Source organism: Dipodomys spectabilis, unplaced genomic scaffold, assembly GCF_019054845.1.
Source record: "Dipodomys spectabilis isolate Male_0828 unplaced genomic scaffold, ASM1905484v1 ptg000227l, whole genome shotgun sequence".
Classification (NCBI taxonomy): domain Eukaryota; kingdom Metazoa; phylum Chordata; class Mammalia; order Rodentia; family Heteromyidae; genus Dipodomys; species Dipodomys spectabilis.
Genome location: NW_024870904.1, coordinates 3,405,150 through 3,426,594, shown reverse-complemented (window position 1 = coordinate 3,426,594; position 21,445 = coordinate 3,405,150). Strand labels below are relative to the sequence as shown.

Sequence of the window (21,445 nt, the reverse complement as noted above, 5' to 3'; positions counted from 1 at the left end):
CAGGAACAAAGATGGCATTAGTGGCTCAGACCTGTAATCCTAGCCAGAAAGCCAGAAATGGAACTGTGTCTGAAAATGGTAGAGAGCTAGCCTTGAGAGAAAAAGCTCAGGGACAGGCCCTAAGTTCAAGTGCAAAGAATGAGAGGAAGGATGCCAGAGAAGGAAAGAGAGGGAAGGGAAGGAAAGAAGTAGTTCTTTTCAAGAGTTGAGTGAAATAGAAAGTGCTGTGTATCTGGGAACCTCTAGAGAGCCAGGAAACAAACTTGAGTTTTTTAACCATGTGTCCTTGGCTGGTGCTGAAGGTCAGATTCCCCCTTACAGAGCCCCTGCTGTGCATTCCTGAGCCCTGGAAAAGAAGTGCTAGCCTTTGCTTCTCTTGAAAAAACTAGGAAACTGAGGCCATCAACAGAAGAAGCAGAGATGGATGTCCACTCCCTGGAATCTCAGCCTTTCCATGACATTCCTAAAATCTTCCAATGTGATCTTTCTCCTACCTCATCTTCTGGTAGCCTGGAAAGATGTGAGAAAGACCCACAACACCAGCACCCCAGGAAAAGAAAGCGAGCCCCCTCAATGGCTGCAGAGTGGGTCCCTCCAGCCCAGTTGGCAGCCCTGAGCCAGCACAGACTCTTGTCAGCACTGTGATTAGTAAACTAAACAGCTTTGTGGAGCAACCTCCTCTCTCTCTCTATTTCTCCCTCTCTTCTCTCTCTCTTTCTCCCTAGTGGCTGGGGGAACCTTCAAAGACCAGAGCTAGAATGGGCTGCTATCTCCCCATTGGCCCCCAGCTGCATTTAGCCCCTTTCCTCAAATACACAGCCAGAGCAGCAGTGGTTCAAGTCAAATCTGGCAGCAAGTCATAACCAACAGGGTTGGGACATTTATTACCCCAGGGCCTCTGGTGACTTCAAAGGGAGCCAGTGAGGTGGGGGGGCAGAGAAGAGGCTGCAGCGGGACCTTTCTCATCTACCCTGCACCTTAGAAGGCGTCTCAGATCAAGGCCAGCCCAAATAATAGCAGTGACAAATAATAAATATTGATTACTAATAACTGCTGTATTGAGATGAATGTTTCATTTATCTTATTTTTACCCCATCAGATGTGCATAGCCACCCCCATAGAGTGTATTATTTTTTGGGGGGGGGTCCGGTCATGGGGCCTGAACTCTGGGCCTGGGCGCTGTCCCTCAGCTCTTCAGCTCAAGGCTAGCGCTCTACCACTTGAGCCACAGCGCCACTTCCGGCATTTTTTCTTTTTGCTTATGTGGTGCTGAGGAACCGAACCCAGGGCCTCGAGCATGCAAGGCAAGCGCTCTACCACTGAGCCACCTTCCCAGCCCCCCATAGAGTATTATTATTACTATGCTTTTTTAAAATCCTCACTTCACACGTCAGGAAATGGGACTAAAGAGATTAAGCCACTTGACTAGAGCCACACAGCTCAAAATTGAAAGTAGTATGACCGGTAATACTATTTGAGCCAGGTGCTGGTAGCTCAAGCTTGTAATCTTAGCTACTTGGGAGGTTGAGATCTGAGGGTGGTGGTGTGAAGAAAGTGTGAGACTCTTATCTCCACTTAACCACTAAAATGCCTGAAATGGAGCTGTAGCTCAAGTGGTAGACATTCTTAGTCTTGAGTAAAAGAGCTAAGGGACTGTGATCAGATCTTGAGTTCAAGTTCTGGTACTGGCAACAAAGAAAAAATGGCAGACTGCTAACTCACTCGAGACAATCTCCATTGCCAGCAGCCAGTGTATGATCCTGGCATCTTGTGTGAGACCCTAGGCTTGACCCAAATCCATGGAGTTTCCTGGGATTTGCTGCTGGGTAACTCTAGCTCCTGGAAGAACTGGGTTTAAGTTCCACATGATGGAAGTACAGCCAGATGTACAGAACCAAGATGACATGTATGTGTCATATGACAGTGGCTCATGCCTACAGTCCTAGCTATTCAGGAGGCTGAGATCTGAGGATCAAGGTTCAAAGGCAATAGAAAGCCTTATCTCCCACACACCAGCAAAAACATGGAACTGAAACATACCTGTGTCTGTGTGTGTACACATTCAGTGTGTGTGTGTGTGTGTGTATATACAGATATATTCACACACACACACACACACGTTTATGTAGATTGGGAGATGTCAGGCCTGACAGCTCAAGCAAGAGCTCATGTTGCATCATGGAGCCTATAGATGGAGACAGGTAGAATTTCTATATTGCAGCACAGTGGCAGAATTTGAGTAACCTCAGTCTTCTCTCTGAAGTTCATTAAATCATTGGATAAAGCCAATTCCTTTTAAGAAACGTTATCTTTTTTTTTTTTTTTTTTTACCAGTGCTGGGATAGTGCCCATGACCTGAGTACAAACACTAACACTAGTGTGTGCATGAGCATGCACCTGCACACACATGAAGTTTATCTTATATTAAGAGTTTCCAGTCTAGTTTATTGTATTAAAAAAATAAAGCAAAACAGAATGGGCTGGGAAGGTGGCTTAGTGGTAGAGTGCTTGCCTTGCATTCATGAGGCCTTGGGTTCGATTCCTTAGCACCATATATGCAGAAAAATCCGAAGTGGCACTGTTGCTCAAGTGGTAGAGCACTAGCCTTGGTCTGAAGAGCTGAGGGACAGTGCCCAGGGCCCAGAGTTCAGACCCCAGGACTGACCAAAAAAACCCCAAAAATAAAAAAACCAGAATTGTGGATAATAGCTTTTCCTGTGTAATAAGTGAACCAAGAAGTACTTAAATTACTTGTTTTAAGTTTTATGGTCTACATTTTGGGGTATTCTCAGCTTGTTATTTTGTATTAATACTGTTTAAATAACATATAAGACTTCAATCTTCTGGTTCCTTGGTTGAGGGTTGCTGGTTGGGATTCTGTTACTCCTATGACCAGTATTTCATGTTGTGTCTTTATTACATCTTATATATCTAGTAGGATGGCCAAGGCTCTTCATATGAATGTTTAGGACAGTGAACGACTTGTCAAACTGGTGTCTATATGGTTTTTACTGATATCCCTTTGGCCAAAGCAGATTAAATGGCAAATTGTAAGTCATTGCACCAGGGTGCACTGAGTATTTGGGTACAGGGAAATATGCCATTTGATAAAAATTAGTGAAACATTATAACATAAGAAACAGGTCTGTATACATTTTTTGGGTAAAAAATACTAAATTATAACACACGCTGTCCATGGTGCTTAAACTTGTAAATGAATGAGGTAGAGCATAAACGCTCAATGGAGTCCTAGGATAGCTTTTCAGTAATTAAAAAAATATTTTATATGTCTCTTAAGTGTATTTCACTAATAACTAGTTTTAGTGAAGATGTGATGTGTTCTTTTGGTTTCAATTATTCAATTATTTTTGTGGGAACATTAGTTTTTACCAGTTCTGTATGTATATTAACTAAGAAATGAAATGAGTTTATACTATCTAGTATAGTATACTAATGGACTGTGGATTCCTCTTTAGTAAAGAGTTTAATGGTCTACTTGACACAGTCAAGATTCTTTCCCAAGAAGGCTTTATGCTTATCCAGTTCATGTATAATGGTTTTTTTTTTTTTTTTTGGGGGGGGTCCAGTCGTGGGGCCTGAACTCTGGGCCTGGGCGCTGTCCCTCAGCTCTTCAGCTCAAGGCTAGCGCTCTACCACTTGAGCCACAGCGCCACTTCCGGCTTTTTTCTTTTTGCTTATGTGGTGCTGAGGAATCGAACCCAGGGCCTCATGCATGCAAGGCAAGCCCTCTACCACTGAGCCACCTTCCCAGCCCCATGTATAATGTTTTGAGAAGGAAAATCTGGAGCACAATCACACAGGTTCTTTCCTGACTACCTCACTTGCCTTCTCTTCCAGCCATGGTTTCAGAATCTCCTGTTCATTATCAACAGCAAGAAAGAATGAAAGGATCTGTGGTGAGTTGCTTTTCATTTCTCACTTTGTTTTACATTCCATTTTATGAACGTAAGAGTGTCCAAGATGGAAAAACAGAAAAACAGATTCAGCTTCAGAAAAATGTTTCTAAATCAGTTAAAAATGGCTTGTAGACTTTGCAGATTATGAAATCTTACATTCTAAGTTGAGTGCAGATTGGCTTCAGTTTGTTTAGTTTTTTCTGATGTGAGAAAAAGGAGTCACATTTGTTATGAGATTGAAAGTAGGTGACTTCGCATGGAAGGTGAAGGTTCACTAGCAACTTGTCAGAGATCCCATCCTCATGAGTAACATTAAGCTCTTAATAAAGTTTTACTACAGTTGCTTAAACAGTGTGGTCCCACACAACTTTTGATATTCTGTGGGACTGAGTAGCTATATGTACATAAATTACTCTCCATACATAGTTCTTGGACTGTTTCATGGTCTTTATCTTACTTGATACTTAGGCTATATTTGATGATATAGTCTATGGCCTTCTAGAAATCCCTCTGTTTTATTCTAAGGTGTCTTCACAAGACTCTTTCTAAAATTTTCTCTATTCATTCTGTTTCTTGCTTACTAGGTTTCTTTATTTCATTCTTTCTTTGTATTTGTTTTTCTCTGTCTCTTTCTCAGTTCTTGTACCTCCATATATTTCTCATTTTTTTTCTTCACATGCTTTATCTGGGAACTAGTTTTCTTACTGATCAATTTATCTTTGCTGATGTGGCTCTTATAATTGACATTTCTCTTACCTATTATAGAGGGAAATTGTTGCTACCTGAGGTAGTTCTACAGGATTCTGGAGCCAAAGAAAATCACACAAACACAGACATAAACTGAGAGAGAGAGGGTGAAACGGGGCATCCCAAGGCTCACTAGCACTTGGGCCCTGAGTCTCCACAGGCAAGCATATTTGCTTGAATTTACAAAGGGAAAGTTACCATGGATACTTGTAAAAAATAGACCATTGAGCTGGGCACGAGTGGCTCACACTTGTAATTATAGCTACTCAGAAAGCAGAATCATAGATTGTGGTTCAAAGAATGGTTAATGTAGCTACACAGAATGGTAGATTTAAGAAATTGTAATTCTATGGCCTTTTAAACATGGCTTTGGAGACTTTGAGTTTCAACATACAGCTTTTATTATCTAGATGTCAGCTCTATATATTACTATGAATAGTTTATATAGGTGGTCATACAATTTGGGCTGATATTTGCTTCATTTCATATTAGTATTTGTGTTTTCCATTATTGATTTTTACTTCTGATATCTTTGTATTCATTTCTTTCTTTCTATATATTTCGTATATGTCTTTTTCAAAGTATATGAGTTTTTTCTTTCTGTTCAAGCCAGACAGTGCCTTCTATATTAACTATATATTACAGTGTTAATGCAGTTTAATTTTGATGGCCACTTTGCTATTTGTTATTTGTTTGTCTCATATGATACTCATTTCCTATTTTGTTTCCATGTAACCTGCATACGTCCTTCCATATACTGTAAAGCACCTCTAGTATAACCTGTAGACATTCCTCTCTACTCTGTAAATCACCTGTCATACCCATTACAATTTAAATCCTATGTAAATAGCTATTATACTGAATTGTTCATAGGATAATGATGGTTTGTTCAAAGACTGAATTTTTTTTTTATTGTGAAAATACTGTACAGAAGGACTACAATTACATGGGCAAGATAATGAGTACATTTCTTATCAAGCATTGTAGCCTCCTCCTTTGTTTAAAAATATGGAACGCTTCACGAATTTGCGTGTCATCCTTATGCAGGGGCCATGCTAATCTTCTCTGTATCGTTCCAATTTTAGTATATGTGCTGCCGAAGCGAACACCAAAGACTGAATGTTTAATACAGTTGCCATACTTTTTCCAATATTTTGGCTCTATGGTTTACTGCATCTGTGCAACTTATAAATATGCAAGGCCCGTATATCCCTTTTAAAGGGCTGTTATGTAGTACCTGTAATCTTGTCTGATAGTTACACTGTGTTCTTCATAAAGAAGTAATTAGAGATTTTTTTTGTACAGAACAAAGGCCATCCTAGGACTGAAGCATAGAGCTTTGGCAGAAGTAAACCATGCACAAAAATTGTATACAGGAACTGCAAGAAAATAAATTTCCTGTCCAGTCTGATTAATTTGTATGGTAGACAAAGGACACTAACATGCTCAGTGTAGTTCACTCTATTATTACCAAGTACTCTAAGAGTTTACAATATTCTCACAGTACCAGCATATGACATCATATAATATAGTTACTTTTCAGTGAGATAATTCCATTAATAACCTAACACTATTGGCCTTTTAGTTTCTTTTTTGGTGGAATTAATTCTTTGAACTCAGGCCCTCATATTTGCCCAGGAAGTACAATATCAGCTGATCCATTTACCTAACCCATGTACTTTATTTTTAATACACTTATGTGTTTGTATATTGAATTTTCATGCTCTATGAATAATGATATGGTGCTATGTTTTCCTTGCACAAATCATTTTCATCATTTCGTCATTTTAGAAAAATTACATAAAATGTATGTTCTATACATTCATACATTCCTTTATCCTTACCTAAACATTTACTGTTGGGTTTTGTTGTTGTTGTTGTTGGTCGATAATGCAGCTTGAACTCTAGGCCTGGGCACTGTCCCTGAGCTCTTCAGCTCAAGGCCAGCGCTCTACCACTTGAGCCACAGCACCACTTTTGGTTTTCTTGTAGTTTATTGGAGTTAAGAGCCTGCCTGGGCTGGTTTTGAACTGCAATCTTCAGATCTCAGCCTCCTCAATCGCTAGGATTACAGGTGTGAGCCACCAGCACATGGCACATTTACTGTTTTATATCTATGTTGACTCCTTTTGGTGTTCTCTTGGGGGAGAATAATTTCTTGTAATACTCTTAAATACAATGTTTTTTTAATGAAGTATCATTTCCTGAAAATGTCTTCAATCTACATTTTAGGAGAGTGCCTCAGCCCAATTGTGAATTGAAGGATATTTTCTTTCTTACAGATATATTTCCATTTTTGGTGTTAGTCAGCCTCTACACCTCTAGTATTTTCAAGAATGGCTAGATTGGAAAAATTGCTGTACAGTCTTCATTTGTAATGGGTTTGATATGGGAGTAAAAAAATCTCTCCTTTTAGTCTCTACAGAACAAATTAGTACTATATTTCATTTGAACTTTAAAAAATTTCTTGTATATTTTTTAGATCACATGCCTCCTTTACTTAACTTTTTTTTTTTTGGATGGTCGTGGGGCTTGAACTCTGGGCCTGCGCACTGTCCCCAGCTCTTCAGCTCAAGGCTAGGGTTCTACCACTTGAGCCACAGTGTCAAATCTTATAAAGGCCAAATGAATAATTAGCTAATTTCTTTAAGCAAACATTTCTACTTTCATTTTTCTTTCTCGCATTGTATAGATAATACATCAAGCCCCAAATACTCTATTTAAGACAAAAACATGCATGTAGAAGAATGAAATTCCAGACTTGATATTCTCATGACTAAAGGCGCACGCGCGCACACACACGTATATACACACATACATGCACACACATACATACACACATACACATATTTTTACTTGATGGAAATGTGCCATTACAGAAACTGGTGTCATTTGATGATGTGGCTGTGGACTTCAGCTGGGAGGAGTGGCAGGACTTGGATCTTGTTCAGAGGACCCTGTATAGAGATGTAATGCTGGAGACCTACGGCAACCTGGTGTCCTTGGGTGAGCAAAAGTCACATTCATTTGTTAGGTCAAGTGTTTTTAGTAGATATGTGAACATTTATCAAACTTGCATTGGTATTTGAGTAGAAGATTCCAGTCCATGCATGCGAAGTATCATTCCTTTTTCAGGAAAACTTCAACTTGATTATATAACTCGTGAGGCATTTGTATTCTTTTTTCAAGTTGCCAAGTAAGAAGTGAGACAAAAGTTCTAAACTGTGTTCCACTAACACGAGACAGTCTTCCCACTTGAGACAATTTGTTGTAGGTGGATATACAATGTAGAGTAGAATGTATATGACTATTGGAAGCATGATCTGGGAATCACTAGATGAAAGTGGGTATTTATTATTCAAGTGTGGTATTGGGTGCGGTGGTTCATCCCTTTAATCCTAGCTAATCTGGTGGCTAAAATCCAGGATTTCAGTTTGAAGCCAGTAATGGCAGCAAAGACACCACAAGACTTATCTCCAATTAACCACTTAAAAACTGGAAGTGGAGCTGGGACTCAAATTGGTAGAATGCTAGCCTTCAGCAAAAGAGCTGAGTTCAAGCTACATAACTGGCAAAATAAATCCAAAGCTGGGGGCAAGTTAACTATGGATCCAGTGAGGAATGAGAAACAAGATTTAGTAGCAACCTTGTGAATAGGATGTCTGAACTTTTATAGCAGTGATGCCCCAGCATGAGCAACAGTTCTTCACTGGTTCTTATTAGCAGGGCCCTGTGTTCCTAAACCTGATTGTCAAGCTGGAGGAAGGTGCAGAACCATGGATAGGAGAAGCCTCAGACAAGAATTACACAAGTGAGTTAATACACCTTGCATAGTGATGTTGGATTGAGAGCTTGGTTGGTAAGTTCATCTTGCATTGTACTGAGCAATAATGTTCCTACTTCCCCTGAGTCCTGAGTGTGGTAGAGAACTAGGTGATCCTTTGTCTCAAAGACTTGTGAATCCAGAATTCATACGGAAACACTGAACTCTGTGTGGCAGTAGAATTAAAGTTAGCAATTCTCTTTCTCCTTGTAGAAATTACTCTGAAACAAAAAACTAAAATGAGAAATTTAGAATATGAGATTTCATTTTCTTTGAAATTCGGAGTGTGCTGGTATGAGGAAATAAGTAGTATGCCAGGGTTGCTGTCCTTTAATAAGGAAAATAGCTTATCAGTGGTGGGCAGATACTGGGATTCAGAAGCAAAGCATTTAGTCTAAAAAGGCTCATTAAGGGGGCTGGGAAGGTGGCTCAGTGGTAGAGCGCTTGCCTTGCATGCATGAGGCTCTGGATTCGATTCCTCAGCACCACATTAGCAGAAAAAGCTGGAAGTGGCGCTGTGGCTCAAGTAGTAGAATGCTAGCCTTGAGCTGAAGAGCTGAGGGACAGCACTCAGGCCCAAAGTTCAGGCCCCACAACCGACATAAAAATGTACTCACTATCTACAGTATGTAACTGTAACCCCTCTGTACATCATCTTCACAATTAAAACAAACCATTCCTGCTTAGATGAAAGGCAAGGGGATGTATAAAATACTCTTAATGGTCTCTGAGTCTAGTAATTATTCGTATGTCTCACCTAATAGATGAAAAGCAAAGTAGAAAAATACATTTTTCAAGAAAAGAAAAGGAAACAAAGCAGCATTCCCCTATGGTCAAACAAAACAATATTTGAAAAACACAACCACAAAAATACTAAAGGCAGATGGCAAATACTCAGCTTAAAACTCTAGCAGTATGTAGTTGAGTAAATATTTTTCCTGATATAAAAAGAAGAAAAAACTGAAATACAGAAAAACATTTTCCATTGTAAAATATCATTATTACTTTCTTAATTAATGTATTAGGCAGAAGAGTATATTTTTCATAAAGCTATTCCTACTTTGATACATTTTTTGTCAGTCCTGAGGCTTGAACTCAAGGCCTGGGCAGTGTCCTTGAGCTTCTTTTGCTCTATACTAGCACTCTATTGCTTGAGTCACAATGCCACTTCTGGTTTTTTCTGTTTATGTGGTACTGAGGAATCAAACCCAGGGCTTCTTGAATGCTAGGCAAGCACTCTAACACTAAGACATATTCCCAGCCCCATACTTTGGTATTTTAAGTCTCTAACAGATAGGATGGGAGAAAATGTCTTTACCTTTACATTAAGGAATTTTTTTTTTTTTTGGGTCCGGTTGTGGGGCCTGAACTCTGGGCCTGGGCATTGTCCCTCAGCTTTTCAGCTCAAGGCTAGTGCTCTACCACTTGAGCCACAGCGCCACTTTCGGCTTTTTTCTTTTTGCTTGTGTGGTGCTGAGGAATCGAACCCAGGGCCTCATGCATGCAAGGCAAGCACTCTACCACTGAGCCCACCTTCCCAGCCCCCTCATTAAGGAATTTTTGGTCTTATGTTTTTGTCTTTTTTTTCTCTGACTCATTTTAGATGTCCAAGAAATGGAGGATGTGATTAAGAACTTCCAGGAAAGTCCACGTGAATGTCTGTGTGAAGTAGCTGTCAAAAATAGTAACACAGTAGAAGAAAGTATGAGAACTTTTGATTTGAGTGATGAGCAGCAATGTAAGTCTACTCTCCTTGCCCAAGAAATACTTCAGGGCCAGAGGAAAACACCTGAATGCACTGGATGTGGTAAAACCTTCTATTTAAGACATACAGTCACTACACATCAGAAAATGTGCACAAGAGAGAATCCTTGTACATATAATGTATGTAAAAAACCTTTCAGTAGGGAAATTGTCCTTGCAAAACCCCATAGCAAATATGCAGAGAAGTCCAATGATTATATCCAGTGTGAAAAATCTATGTCTCTGAAGTCAGATCTGACTTTCCCACCTCAAACACCCACAGAAGAGAAACCCTATCAATATGAAGGACGTAGGACAAATTCTACCCAGAAGTCAGCTCTCAATCAGTATCAGAGAAGTCACACAGAAGAGAGAACTTATGAATGCGACAAATGTGGAATGTTTTTCAGACTGAAGTCATACCTCACTTCACATCAGAGAAGACACACAGGAGAGAAACCTTATGAATGTAACAGGTGTGGAATGTCTTTCACCTGGACGTCACAACTTACTATCCATCGGAAGACACACACAGGAGAGAAACCTTATGAATGTAACAGGTGTGGAAAGCATTTCACCCGGAAGACACAACTTACTGCCCATCAGAGAACACACACAGGAGAGAAACCTTATGAATGTAACAGGTGTGGAAAGCATTTCACCCGGAAGACACACCTTAATGATCATCAGAGAACACACACAGGAGAGAAACCTTATGAATGTAATGTGTGTGGAAAGTCTTTCACCCGGAAGACACACCTTACTGATCATCAGAGAACACACACAGGAGAAAAACCTTATGAATGTAACATGTGTGGAAAGTCTTTCATCAAGAAGGCAAACCTTACTGTCCATCAGAGAACACACACAGGAGAGAAGCCTTATGAATGTGTCAAGTGTGGAAAGTGTTTCATGAGGAGGGCAGATCTTAATGTCCATCAGCAAAAACACACTGGGGAAAAACTTTATGAATGTAACAGGTGTGGAAAGTCTTTCACCCGGAAGACAGAGCTTAACATCCATCAGAGAATACACACAGGAGAGAAACCTTATGAATGTAACAGGTGTGGAAAGCCCTTTACCCAGAATTCACACCTCATCAAGCATAAGAGAATTCACACTAGTTAGAAATCTTAGGAATGTAAGGAGCCAATGATTGTGCCAAAGGTCTGATAAATTGACAGGTGTTACAGAGGAGTCTACGTGGTTTCAAATGACTGGGTGAGTTTGTGCTCACTTATACAAAGCACCGCATTCAATGAATGAACCGTAATCTTACTGCTTACTCCAAAGCGACATAAATATATATCGCTATCTATTGATCTATTTGCCTGTATTTGAAAGAGTATATCAAATAAATTACCAATTAGTGAGATTGATATTTCAAATCAAGAAAAAAATTTTTTTGGTCAGTCTTGGGGCTTGAACTCTGGGCTTGGGCACTGTCCTTGGGCTCTTCAGCTCAAGGTGAGCGCTCTACCGCTTGAGCCACAGTGCCACTTCTGGGTTTCTAGTGGTTTATTGGAGATAAGAGTCTCACGGACTTTCCTGCCTGGGCTGGCTTTGAACTGTGATCTTCAGATCTCAGCCTCCTGAGTAGCTAGGATTACAGGCGTGAGCCATCAGCGCCCAGCCAAGAAAGCTTTTTATTTTACATGTCACATTTATTCTTAATTCAAACAAATTTTCACAATGAAAATACATTTTAAATGCTGCTCATTGTTTGTCATGATGGCACTCTACATTGGTTACACATTATAATGTGTGGTTGAAGGATTTATTTTTTTGAAACAAAACTGTTCATGGCAAACTCTAGTGGCAGGTGCTCATTGTGAACATTCCATGATGACCTCTCGTCATGATTATGAGATGATACAGTCTTGCCTTCTACTCAGTCAAGAGGTTCACATTTAAATGGTTGGAACATTCTCATGTTCCCGTGTCTAGTCATGAGAAATGGGAAATCTGAATTGCTGTGGAAAGTATGTTCATACAGAGCATCTGAATGCTGTTTTTACACATGACTGTTCAATGTTAATCTATATTCCTCTGCAATTTTTTACTTTTTAAATTTGTTACAAAATTCCATTAAATTACTCAATTTTTATTTTAGATCATGCTATGAAAATATTTTTCCCAATTTCAAGTATTGTAGTTTTTCTAATTTAGTTTTGGTAAACATCTTTTTTTTTTTTTTTTTTTAATGTTTTTTGGGTCCGGTCGTGGGGCCTGAACTCTGGGCCTGAGTGCTGTCCCTCAGCTCTTCAGCTCAAGGCTAGCGCTCTACCACTTGAGCCACAGCACCACTTCTGGCTTTTTTCTTTTTGCTTATGTGGTGCCGAGGAATTGAACCCAAGGCCTCAGGCATGCAAGGCAAGTGCTCTACCGCTGAGCCAACTTCCCAGCCCTGGTAAACATCTTGTAAGAGAACAGATAACAGGGATCACACATACACTGCCTTTATTAGATGAATGAACTTGTGATACTAAATAGAACAATGTCAGAATTTGAGGTGTGGCACGTGGAATAGAGTGCCAAGCTTTACCATAGAAGCCAAAGAAGACTAGAGTGCCATGAATTTAAGGCTAATAACCAGTAAAAGCAAACAAAAGAAAAATGGATATAGTAATAGAATTTCATCAGACAGTAATTATACATCATCTTCTTCCTGTAGATAACCAAATAGAGAATGTTAGACATGGAAATCCAGATACTTAGGTGTGTTTTCAGAGCATAGTACTGAGATTGTACTGCTATCTTAGTCCCTGTTAATCGGGCCCTACTGGGGGAGTGATCAGAGGGAGTAGCGCCATCAGGACAGTGTAGTAGACACTGGGTGGTGGAGGGAAAACAACTTGGGTGTTCCTCTGAGTGATTGGTGCTGTTAGGGACTGTGGCACTAACTTTATACGGGAGATCAATTGCTGTTCCCCTGTCCTAAAGATGATAAGACTGACTGAGTCCTTCATTGGTGAGGAGGACTTGAGAAGGAAGATACCTGTTCTCAGGTGTCCTGGCCCCCTGGCTTGTTCTTTAACTCAACTCAGTAATCAACAGAAAGTCATCATTCTCTAAACATCAGTTTACTAGGGCACAAGGCCTCCATTAATTAGCTTAAGTGCTCATTGGGGCTGGTCAAAGAAAAATTATTGGCACAAACATCAAGTGGCAATTGGTTCAGGATGTTCTGAGCTCTGGGCAGTCTTGGGGGCCAAGTAGAACACTGGTCATAGATGGGGTCACCTACTTACTGATAATGAAGGCCCCTAGAAGCCTTTGACAACAAGTATATGTTTAGAGAGGATTTTCACAAGTAGTCTCTTCATCATGCAGAAGCTGATCTAATTTTGTTCAGGAATGGAAATGATTTGAACCTTCCCATGGTTCAAGCAATCTAGAGCATCAGTCTTTCCAGGATCCCTTTGTTGCAGAAGGGTTTAAGAAAGGGATTAAGACTTGCTTTTGGCTCTAGATTCCATGACACCATGCAAGGAATCAAGCATTGAGGGAACTCTAACTTCAGCACCTAATGAGACTTTTTTCTCATTACCATCACTCAGGAGTGTTGGGAATCTGAGGAAGTGTTCAAAAATCTCTCAATTCTTGCTCTGCCCTTCCCTGAGAGCATGGTTGAGATCACAGGAAACAGATATTCATATGAGCTGCAAATTATTTAACCACATAAAGGAAGCAAGTGAAGGCTTACCTTTTTTTCCCCAAGGTTAGTCAATTTGATTAACAGGCACAGGTAACATTTCCACAACATCAAACATGGAACCTTGACACAGAATCATCTATACATGGTATAGATTCCACTGTTCTTTTAAATCCAGGGCATCAGGCTGCAACCCTGTGATTTCTGTCACCACTGCCTATGTCTGATCTGTTTCGTGTGAATTCCCCACAGTGAAGACTTTGGCCCATAACCATTCTGTGATGGTCAAGCCTATGCCACACTGGTAAAAATACAAAAGCATATTCTCATTCACACCAATTTGGCCAAAGGATTAAAAAGAAAAATCTTTTTTTTTGGGAGGGGGTCTGGTTGTGGGTCCTGAACTCTGGGCCTGGGCGCTGTCCCTCAGCTCTTCAGCTCAAGGCTAGCACTCTACCACTTGAGCCACAGTGCCACTTCCAGCTTTTTTCTTTTTGCTTATGTGGTGCTGAGGAATCGAACCCAGGGCCTCAGGCATGCAAGGCAAGAGCTCTACCACTGAGCCACCTTCTTAGCTCCAAAAAGAAAAATCTTATATATATCTATGTATATATATATAATATATTTTTTATTGTAAAGATACTGTACAGAGGGGTTACAGTTACATGAGTAAGGTAATGAGTACATTTTGTATCAAGTATTGTTACCCCCTGCTTTGTTTTTCCCTGCCAACTCTTCTGGCCCCAACTCTCCTCTCCCCTGGCCCAAAATTGTAAAGCTCATTTTCAACATAGTGTCTTGTATATCTCATTGGTACAATGGGTCAACTTGTATTCTTTCAGCATTTTGTTATTTCCCTTCCCAAATTAGAAAAATGTATATATAAGATGCAGGGCACCAGAATCAAATACATTGAAAAAAATGGGTAATACCATGGGGGAAGAACATACCAAAAAAAAAATCACTTAGTACATTGTAAATGCATTAAGAACAACAGCAACAAAGATAAAACATATTGTGTCACTATCTTGGGGTTCATTTTGCTTAACATCTCATATGCTCCTATATACTTACCTTTTGACCTTTTCTGCTTGTTCTAGACATATACTAGATATTGCCAATAAGGAAAACCATGGGACCTATGTTTCTTTGGGCCTGGCTTACTTCACTTAATACACATTTTTCCAAGTCTGCCCCTAACAAATGGGGCAATGTCATTCTTTCTGATGGAGGCATAGAATTCCATTGTGTATATGTCCCATATTTTCTTGATCCATTCATCTACTGAGGGGCCTTGCCGCGGACCGGCTCTGTCAGGACGACGGAGGACACCTAGTGGAGGAACTGGAATAGGTGGGGAGATGGCAAACAGACAACTCACACACAAGAGGAGTGGATGCTGAGTGCGATTTAATGCAGAGGATAACAAATTTTTATAGCAAAAGTCTCCATGAGAAAGGGCAAAAGGTTACACAGTCTTGCTGCAGGGCTTCATGGGTGGTCACCAGCTGGTCGCCTGATAGGCACTTGTTTCCGGCTTATCTCTAAGAAATACAATGGGTTTCGATGTTTGTCACCAATTAACCATTACCTATTTTTATAGAGGCCTTAACTGTCCCATAAGATCTTTCCTGTTCTCAGGTCTGAAAGCTGGTTTCCCATGCTAAGCAGACTCCACTGGAGTAGGCGTGGCAGGGCCTCTGGGTTGATTCCATATCTTAGCTATGGTAAATAATGCTGCAACAAACATAGTTGTGCTGGTAGCTTTAGGATGGTGTTGTTTGTGATCCCAAAAGTGGGATTGCTGGGTCATAGGGGAGCTCTGTGGAGTCTTTCTTTTTTTGGCGGTCATGGGGCTTGAATTCTGGGCCTGGGCGCTGTCCCTCAGCTCTTCAGCTCAAGGCTAGCGCTCTACCACTGGAGTATTGATATTCCTCCAGCACTTTTCTTTCTGCTAAGGATTGTTTTGCTATTTGGAGTCTTTTATTCTATATAAATTTTTCAGTTGCTTCTATTTCATTGAAGAATGAGGTTGGGATATTGATAGGTATCACATTGAATTTGTAGATAGTCTTTGGCAGTATTGCCATTTTCATGATGTTAATCCTCCCAATCCAGGAGCATAGGAGGTTTTTCTACTTCCTTAGTTCTGCTTTAATTTTCTTTTTTGAGGTTTTACAGTTTTCATTATAGAGGCCCTTTACTTCTTTAGTTTACTCCTAGGTATTTTATTTTTTGTGTGGGGCTATTACAAAAGGAGTTGCTTTCCTGATTTCAGCCATGCTCTTCTCATTATTGGCATCCAGAAAAGCCATTGATTTTTGAGGATCAATTTTTTTTTAATTTTTTTATTGTGAAAATACTTTACAGAGGGGTTACAATTACATGGGCAAGATAATAAGTATATTTCTTGAGATTTTTTTTTTTTTTTTTTTTTTTTGGGTCCAGTCATGGGGCCTGAACTCTGGGCCTGGGCGCTGTCCCTCAGCTCTTCAGCTCAAGGCTAGCGCTCTACCACTTGAGCCATAGCGCCACTTCCGGCTTTTTTCTTTTTGCTTATGTGGTGCTGAGGAATCGAACCCAGGGCCTCAGGCATGCAAGGCAAGTGCTCTACCACTGAGCCAACTTCCCAGCCCAATAAGTATATTTCTTATCAAGCATTGTAGCCTCCTCCTTTGTTTCCCCTTCCCATCCCATCCTCCCCCTACCTCCCACCTAACCCTCCTCCCCCCCACCAAAGTTATAAAGTTCGTTTTTGACATAACAACTTGTACATCTCATTGTTGCAATGGGTCCACCTGTATCCCTATTTAAACGATTTGTTTTTTCCCTTCCCCTCCACAAATTATAACAACATCAAATACAGTGAAAACAGGGGTTATACTGTGGGGGAGGGACATACAAAGCAACAAAGAAATAATCTTATAAATGTGTTAGAAACAATCCCATGGAAAAAAAAAAAAACATTTGAATACATATCTTAGGGTTCATTTCCCTAACATCAACTTATCTGACCTTTTCTGTTTGACTCAGACATATACTAGTTATTGCAAACAAGGGAAACCATGGGACCTATGTTTCTTTGGGCCTGGCTTACTTCACTTAATATAATTTTTTCCAAGTCTTTCCATTTCCTAACAAATGGGGCAATGTCATTCTTTCTGATGGAGACATAGAATTCCATTGTGTATATATACCACATTTTCTTGATCCACTCATCTACTGGAGGATTAATTTTATACCCTGCTACTTCGCCAAAATTTTGGATCAGCTCAAGGGAGTCCATGGGGTTCTTTAAATACAAGATCATGTCATCTGCAGAGAGGGAGAACTTTACTTACTCTTTCCCTATTTGGATCTCCTTTATGTTTGCATCTTGTCTTATTGCTGAAGCTAGGCATTCTAATACTAAATTGAAGAGAAGTGGAGAGAGTAGACAACTTTGTTTCATACCTGAATTTAGAGAAAATTAGGCTTTTCATCACTAAGTATAATGCTGGCTGTTGTTCTGCCATATACAGCCTTTATTATATAGAGGAATGTTCCATGGATTCCTACTTTTTCCAGAGCTTTCATCATAAAGTGGTGTTGGATCTTATCAAATGCTTTTTCTGCATCTATTGAGATAATAATGTGGTTCTTATTCTTGCTCTTGTTGGTGTGATGGATTATATTGATTCGTGTATATGAACCAGCTATGCATCCCTGAAATGAATCCTTTTTGATCATGGTTTATAATTTTTTGGAGGAATTATTGAAGTCAATTGGCCAAAATTTTATTGAGAAGTTTTGCATCAATGTTCATCAAAGAAAGAGGTCTATAATTCTCTTTCTTTAATGAGTCCCTGCCTAGTTTTGGAATGAGGGTTATGATGGCTTCATAGAAAGAGCTTGGTAGTGAACTTTTCCTTTCAATTTCATTGAAGAATTGGAGGAGTATCAGTGTGAGTTCTACTTTGGAGGTCTTTGACTTCTTTCTCTAGGCCCTCCTTTACATCCATTATGCTTATATTAGGCCTTCTGATTGTGTCTTCTAAATGTTGAACAGATGAATCATATTTCTTGGATTTGTCTTGAATACTTATCTGTTGGTTCTCTATAATCTCTAGGCTGTCTTCAGTCCCAGAGATTCGCTCTTCTGCATGGACTAACCTCTCAAGTCTTTCTACTTGGTTTTTTTATTTCCTTTCCTTCTAATTGGTTAGATATGAGGCCTTCAAATTCGTTGGTGGAACTTTTAGATCTTGTATGGAGTTCTTTACCTCCTTAATTTGGTTTTCAGTGTTCACTCTTAAATCCTTTAGTTGATTGGTAATAGTTTAATTGGACTCCTAAGAAGACCAAAATCTTGAACAGAAAATCCTGAAGACAGTGACCAATTTCTCCATATCTCTGGTAACAACTATTATACAAATTCTTGAGAAATTGGTTTTTGTAAGCTCCCATTTTTGTGTGTGATTGCTCAGTGTCTTTCTGTGTCAGGTTATTTCACTTAATGTACTATCTTCCATGGTCCTTCATGAGATTGCAAGTGACTATTTCTTCTCATCACAAAGAAATATGTGTTCCGGCTATTGGATATGCAATCACTGCACAATGAAATCATGGAATATTACATTGTACTTCAAAATGAGTGCAATATAATTTGTAATCAAATGAAATGATTGTGAAATTATTATTAATGTCTCATGGTCAGCATTCTGTTCTCAATCTCTGTGAGTTGTTGCTTGTACTTTTCTTAGCTTCCACTTTTGTGTGAGATTACTAAATATCTTGCTAGTTATTGAACTAGTTATTGAACTTAATATCTAGTTATCTAGTTATTTAACTTAATATAATATCCTCCATATCCCTCCATGACATTGTACATGCCCCTTGTCAAAAAGAACAATATGTATTCTGGGTATTAGATATGCAATCACTACACAATGAAAACTTGTAACATAATATTGTACTTCAAATTTCTGTATATACCTATAGAAAGTGACAAGGATCAATATTCACCTGAATTTTACCCTACGAAATGCCTAACACAGTCCTTCCTCTATCTACTTCTCTCTCTCATCTCCCTAAAAACCATCTTCTGTTCATTTTTCCATGTTTATAATTTTTACATTACTCCCAGAATTAAGTTTAACAATGTCTTTTTTTTTTTTTTTGTCAGTTGTGATGCCTGAACTCTGGGCCTGGGCACTGTCCCTCAGCTCTTCAGCTCAAGGCTAGCGCTCTATCACTTGAGCCACTGCACCACTTCTGGCCTTTTCTGCTTATGTGGTGCTGAGGAATCGAACCCAAGGCCTCATGCATGCAAGGCAAGCACTCTACCACTGAGCCACCTTCCCAGCCCCTAACAATGTCTTAATAATGGTTTGGTAAAATTATCTGAAGGGAGTTGGAAAAAGGGATAGTAGTGGGGGTAGAGAGATATTCATCCTTCTAACTTTACATTCAGCCTCCAGAATAATGAGAAAACACAGGCTCTTCACATTATCCACAGTTAGAATGGGCTTACTGTCAATCAATCAGAAGTGAGTCATCACCAGATGTTAATTAAATCTAAAGTAAGTACTGAAGTCATTTGGGGATTACTCATTGAAAACCAAATGCTTAAGACTCTTGTCTTTATTTGCCCACCAAAGAAACCAGAAGTGCAGTTGTGGCTCAAATGGTAGATTAGCCTTCAGCAAAAATGCTTGAAGACAGTGCTTAGGCTCTGAGTTCAAGTTTCAGAGCTTGTACCCCCCCCTCCACACACACAAATGTGTATACCCCCAAATGTGTCCTTCCATGTTAACTGAATGTTTTATGAACTAATTTGGGAAAAAAAGGTGATGAGAAATGTGCACATTTTGTAATAAACAAGGAATGGTATCTTCCATCAGATTTTCCATTCAAAAACTGAACTGGAAGTAGTAAGTCATTTGTGTTATAGTGCATAGACCACACATACAGTGGCAGACTTCGGTGGAGTGGTGGAGAAATCGATGCTTTCATATCCTTGGCTCATATCATGGCAGTCTTTTCCCATCTGTCACTACACAAACCACCTTGCAGATGATCTGACTTCAGTCTCAAAGGGCCAAAGTTCTTATTTCTAAGAAGAGATTATAAAATTACCTTGACAAACCATTCCTTATAAATGAGTCAGTGAGTGCCAAGAGCAATGAATGGTTCCCATTACACCTAGCTTACCTCTGCCACGAAGGATTTCTCTCAGAAGTTTCTGACAGCTTCCTACATTGGGTTTCTGTATGAGTGAGTGCTTTCATGCTTGCTGAAGATAGAGTTCTGTTTGAAATCCTTCCTCTAATGTTTACATATAAAGAGATTCTGTCATGTGTTCAGCTCTCTTTTACCTGTAGAGATGTGACTTCTGGATTTGTTTTTATGCATTTATTATACATTAATTCCTACTGTGTCAGATCTCAGGTGCACTGAGGACTGACTTCTGATTAAAAGTCATTGCGCATCTGTTGTATTTGTTAATTTTCTTTCCTCTTACTTGAGACAGTTCTCCGATGAACACTGAGGTATGCCTTCCAGGTCAAAGAATTTTCACATTTGTAATATTTATAAGGTTTCTCTCGTGTATGTGCTATAAGCACTGAGCTGTGCCTTCTTGGTGAAGGATTTTTCACATTTCTTACATTCGTAACACTTCTCTCCTGTGTTTGTTTGCTGATGCAAACTGAGGTATGACTTTTTATTGAAAAACTTTCCACATTTGTTTCATTCATAAGATTTTTCTCCTGTGTCTGTTCAAAGATAAATCCTGAGCTGTGCCTTCTGGAGGAAAGATTGAACATTTGCTACATTCAGAAGGCTTCTCTTTGATGTGTGTGCTCTGATGCAAACCGAGCTTTCTTCCAGGAGAGTGCTTTCCACGCTTTATTACATTCCTAAGGTTTCTGACATGTGTGAATTTACTTATGCCTGTTACATTCATAGGATTTCTCTCCTGTGAATTCTCATATATTTGTTGAGGTGGGACTTCCACTTGAAAGATTTTCCACATTTGTTACATTCATAAGGCTTCTCTCCTATGTGTGTTCTCTGATGCAAAGTGAGGTCTGACTGCTGTCTGAAAGCCTTTCCACATTCATTACATTCAGAATGCTTCTCTCTGTGTGTATTCTTACATGCAAAGTGAGGTCTGATTTCTGTCTGAAAGACTTTCCCTATTTGTTACATTCATAAGGTTTCTCTCCTGTTTGTGTTCTCTGATTCAAAATGAGAGATGACTTATGTCTGAAAGACTTTCCACATTTATCACATCATAGGGTTTCTCTCCTGTGATGCAAGATGAGATCTGAAGATTATGGGTCAAAGCCAGCCCGCGCAGGAAAACCTGTGAAACTCCAATAAACCACTAGAAAACTGGAAGTGATGCTGTGGTAGAGTGCTAGCCTTGAACTGAAGAGCTCAGGGACAGCGCTCAGGCCCAGAGTTCAAGACCAATGACTGACAGTAAGTAAATAAATAAATAAAAATTTAAAAAATAAATACAAAACCACACAAGATTAAGTGCCTACAATGAAAACCTTGTATACTGAACAGCAC

The 21,445-nt window shown here is 39.6% G+C and overlaps 1 protein-coding gene and 1 non-coding gene across 2 annotated transcripts in view; one reads left to right on the top strand and one right to left on the bottom strand.

Annotated features, from left to right (window-relative positions):
- Positions 1-5,666: 5,666 nt before the first annotated feature.
- LOC122123368 lies at positions 5,667-5,773 on the bottom strand. The gene has a single exon (XR_006150385.1). It is a non-coding gene; the product is annotated as a U6 spliceosomal RNA (small nuclear RNA).
- A 4,328-nt stretch (positions 5,774-10,101) lies between these two features.
- LOC122123324 (zinc finger protein 2-like) overlaps positions 10,102-21,445 on the top strand; it is a 48,952-nt gene continuing 37,608 nt past the window's right edge. Inside the window, exon 1 of the mRNA XM_042697677.1 lies at positions 10,102-11,303. Coding sequence (XP_042553611.1) covers positions 10,102-11,303 — 1,202 coding nt within the window. The remainder of the gene's footprint in view (positions 11,304-21,445) is intronic.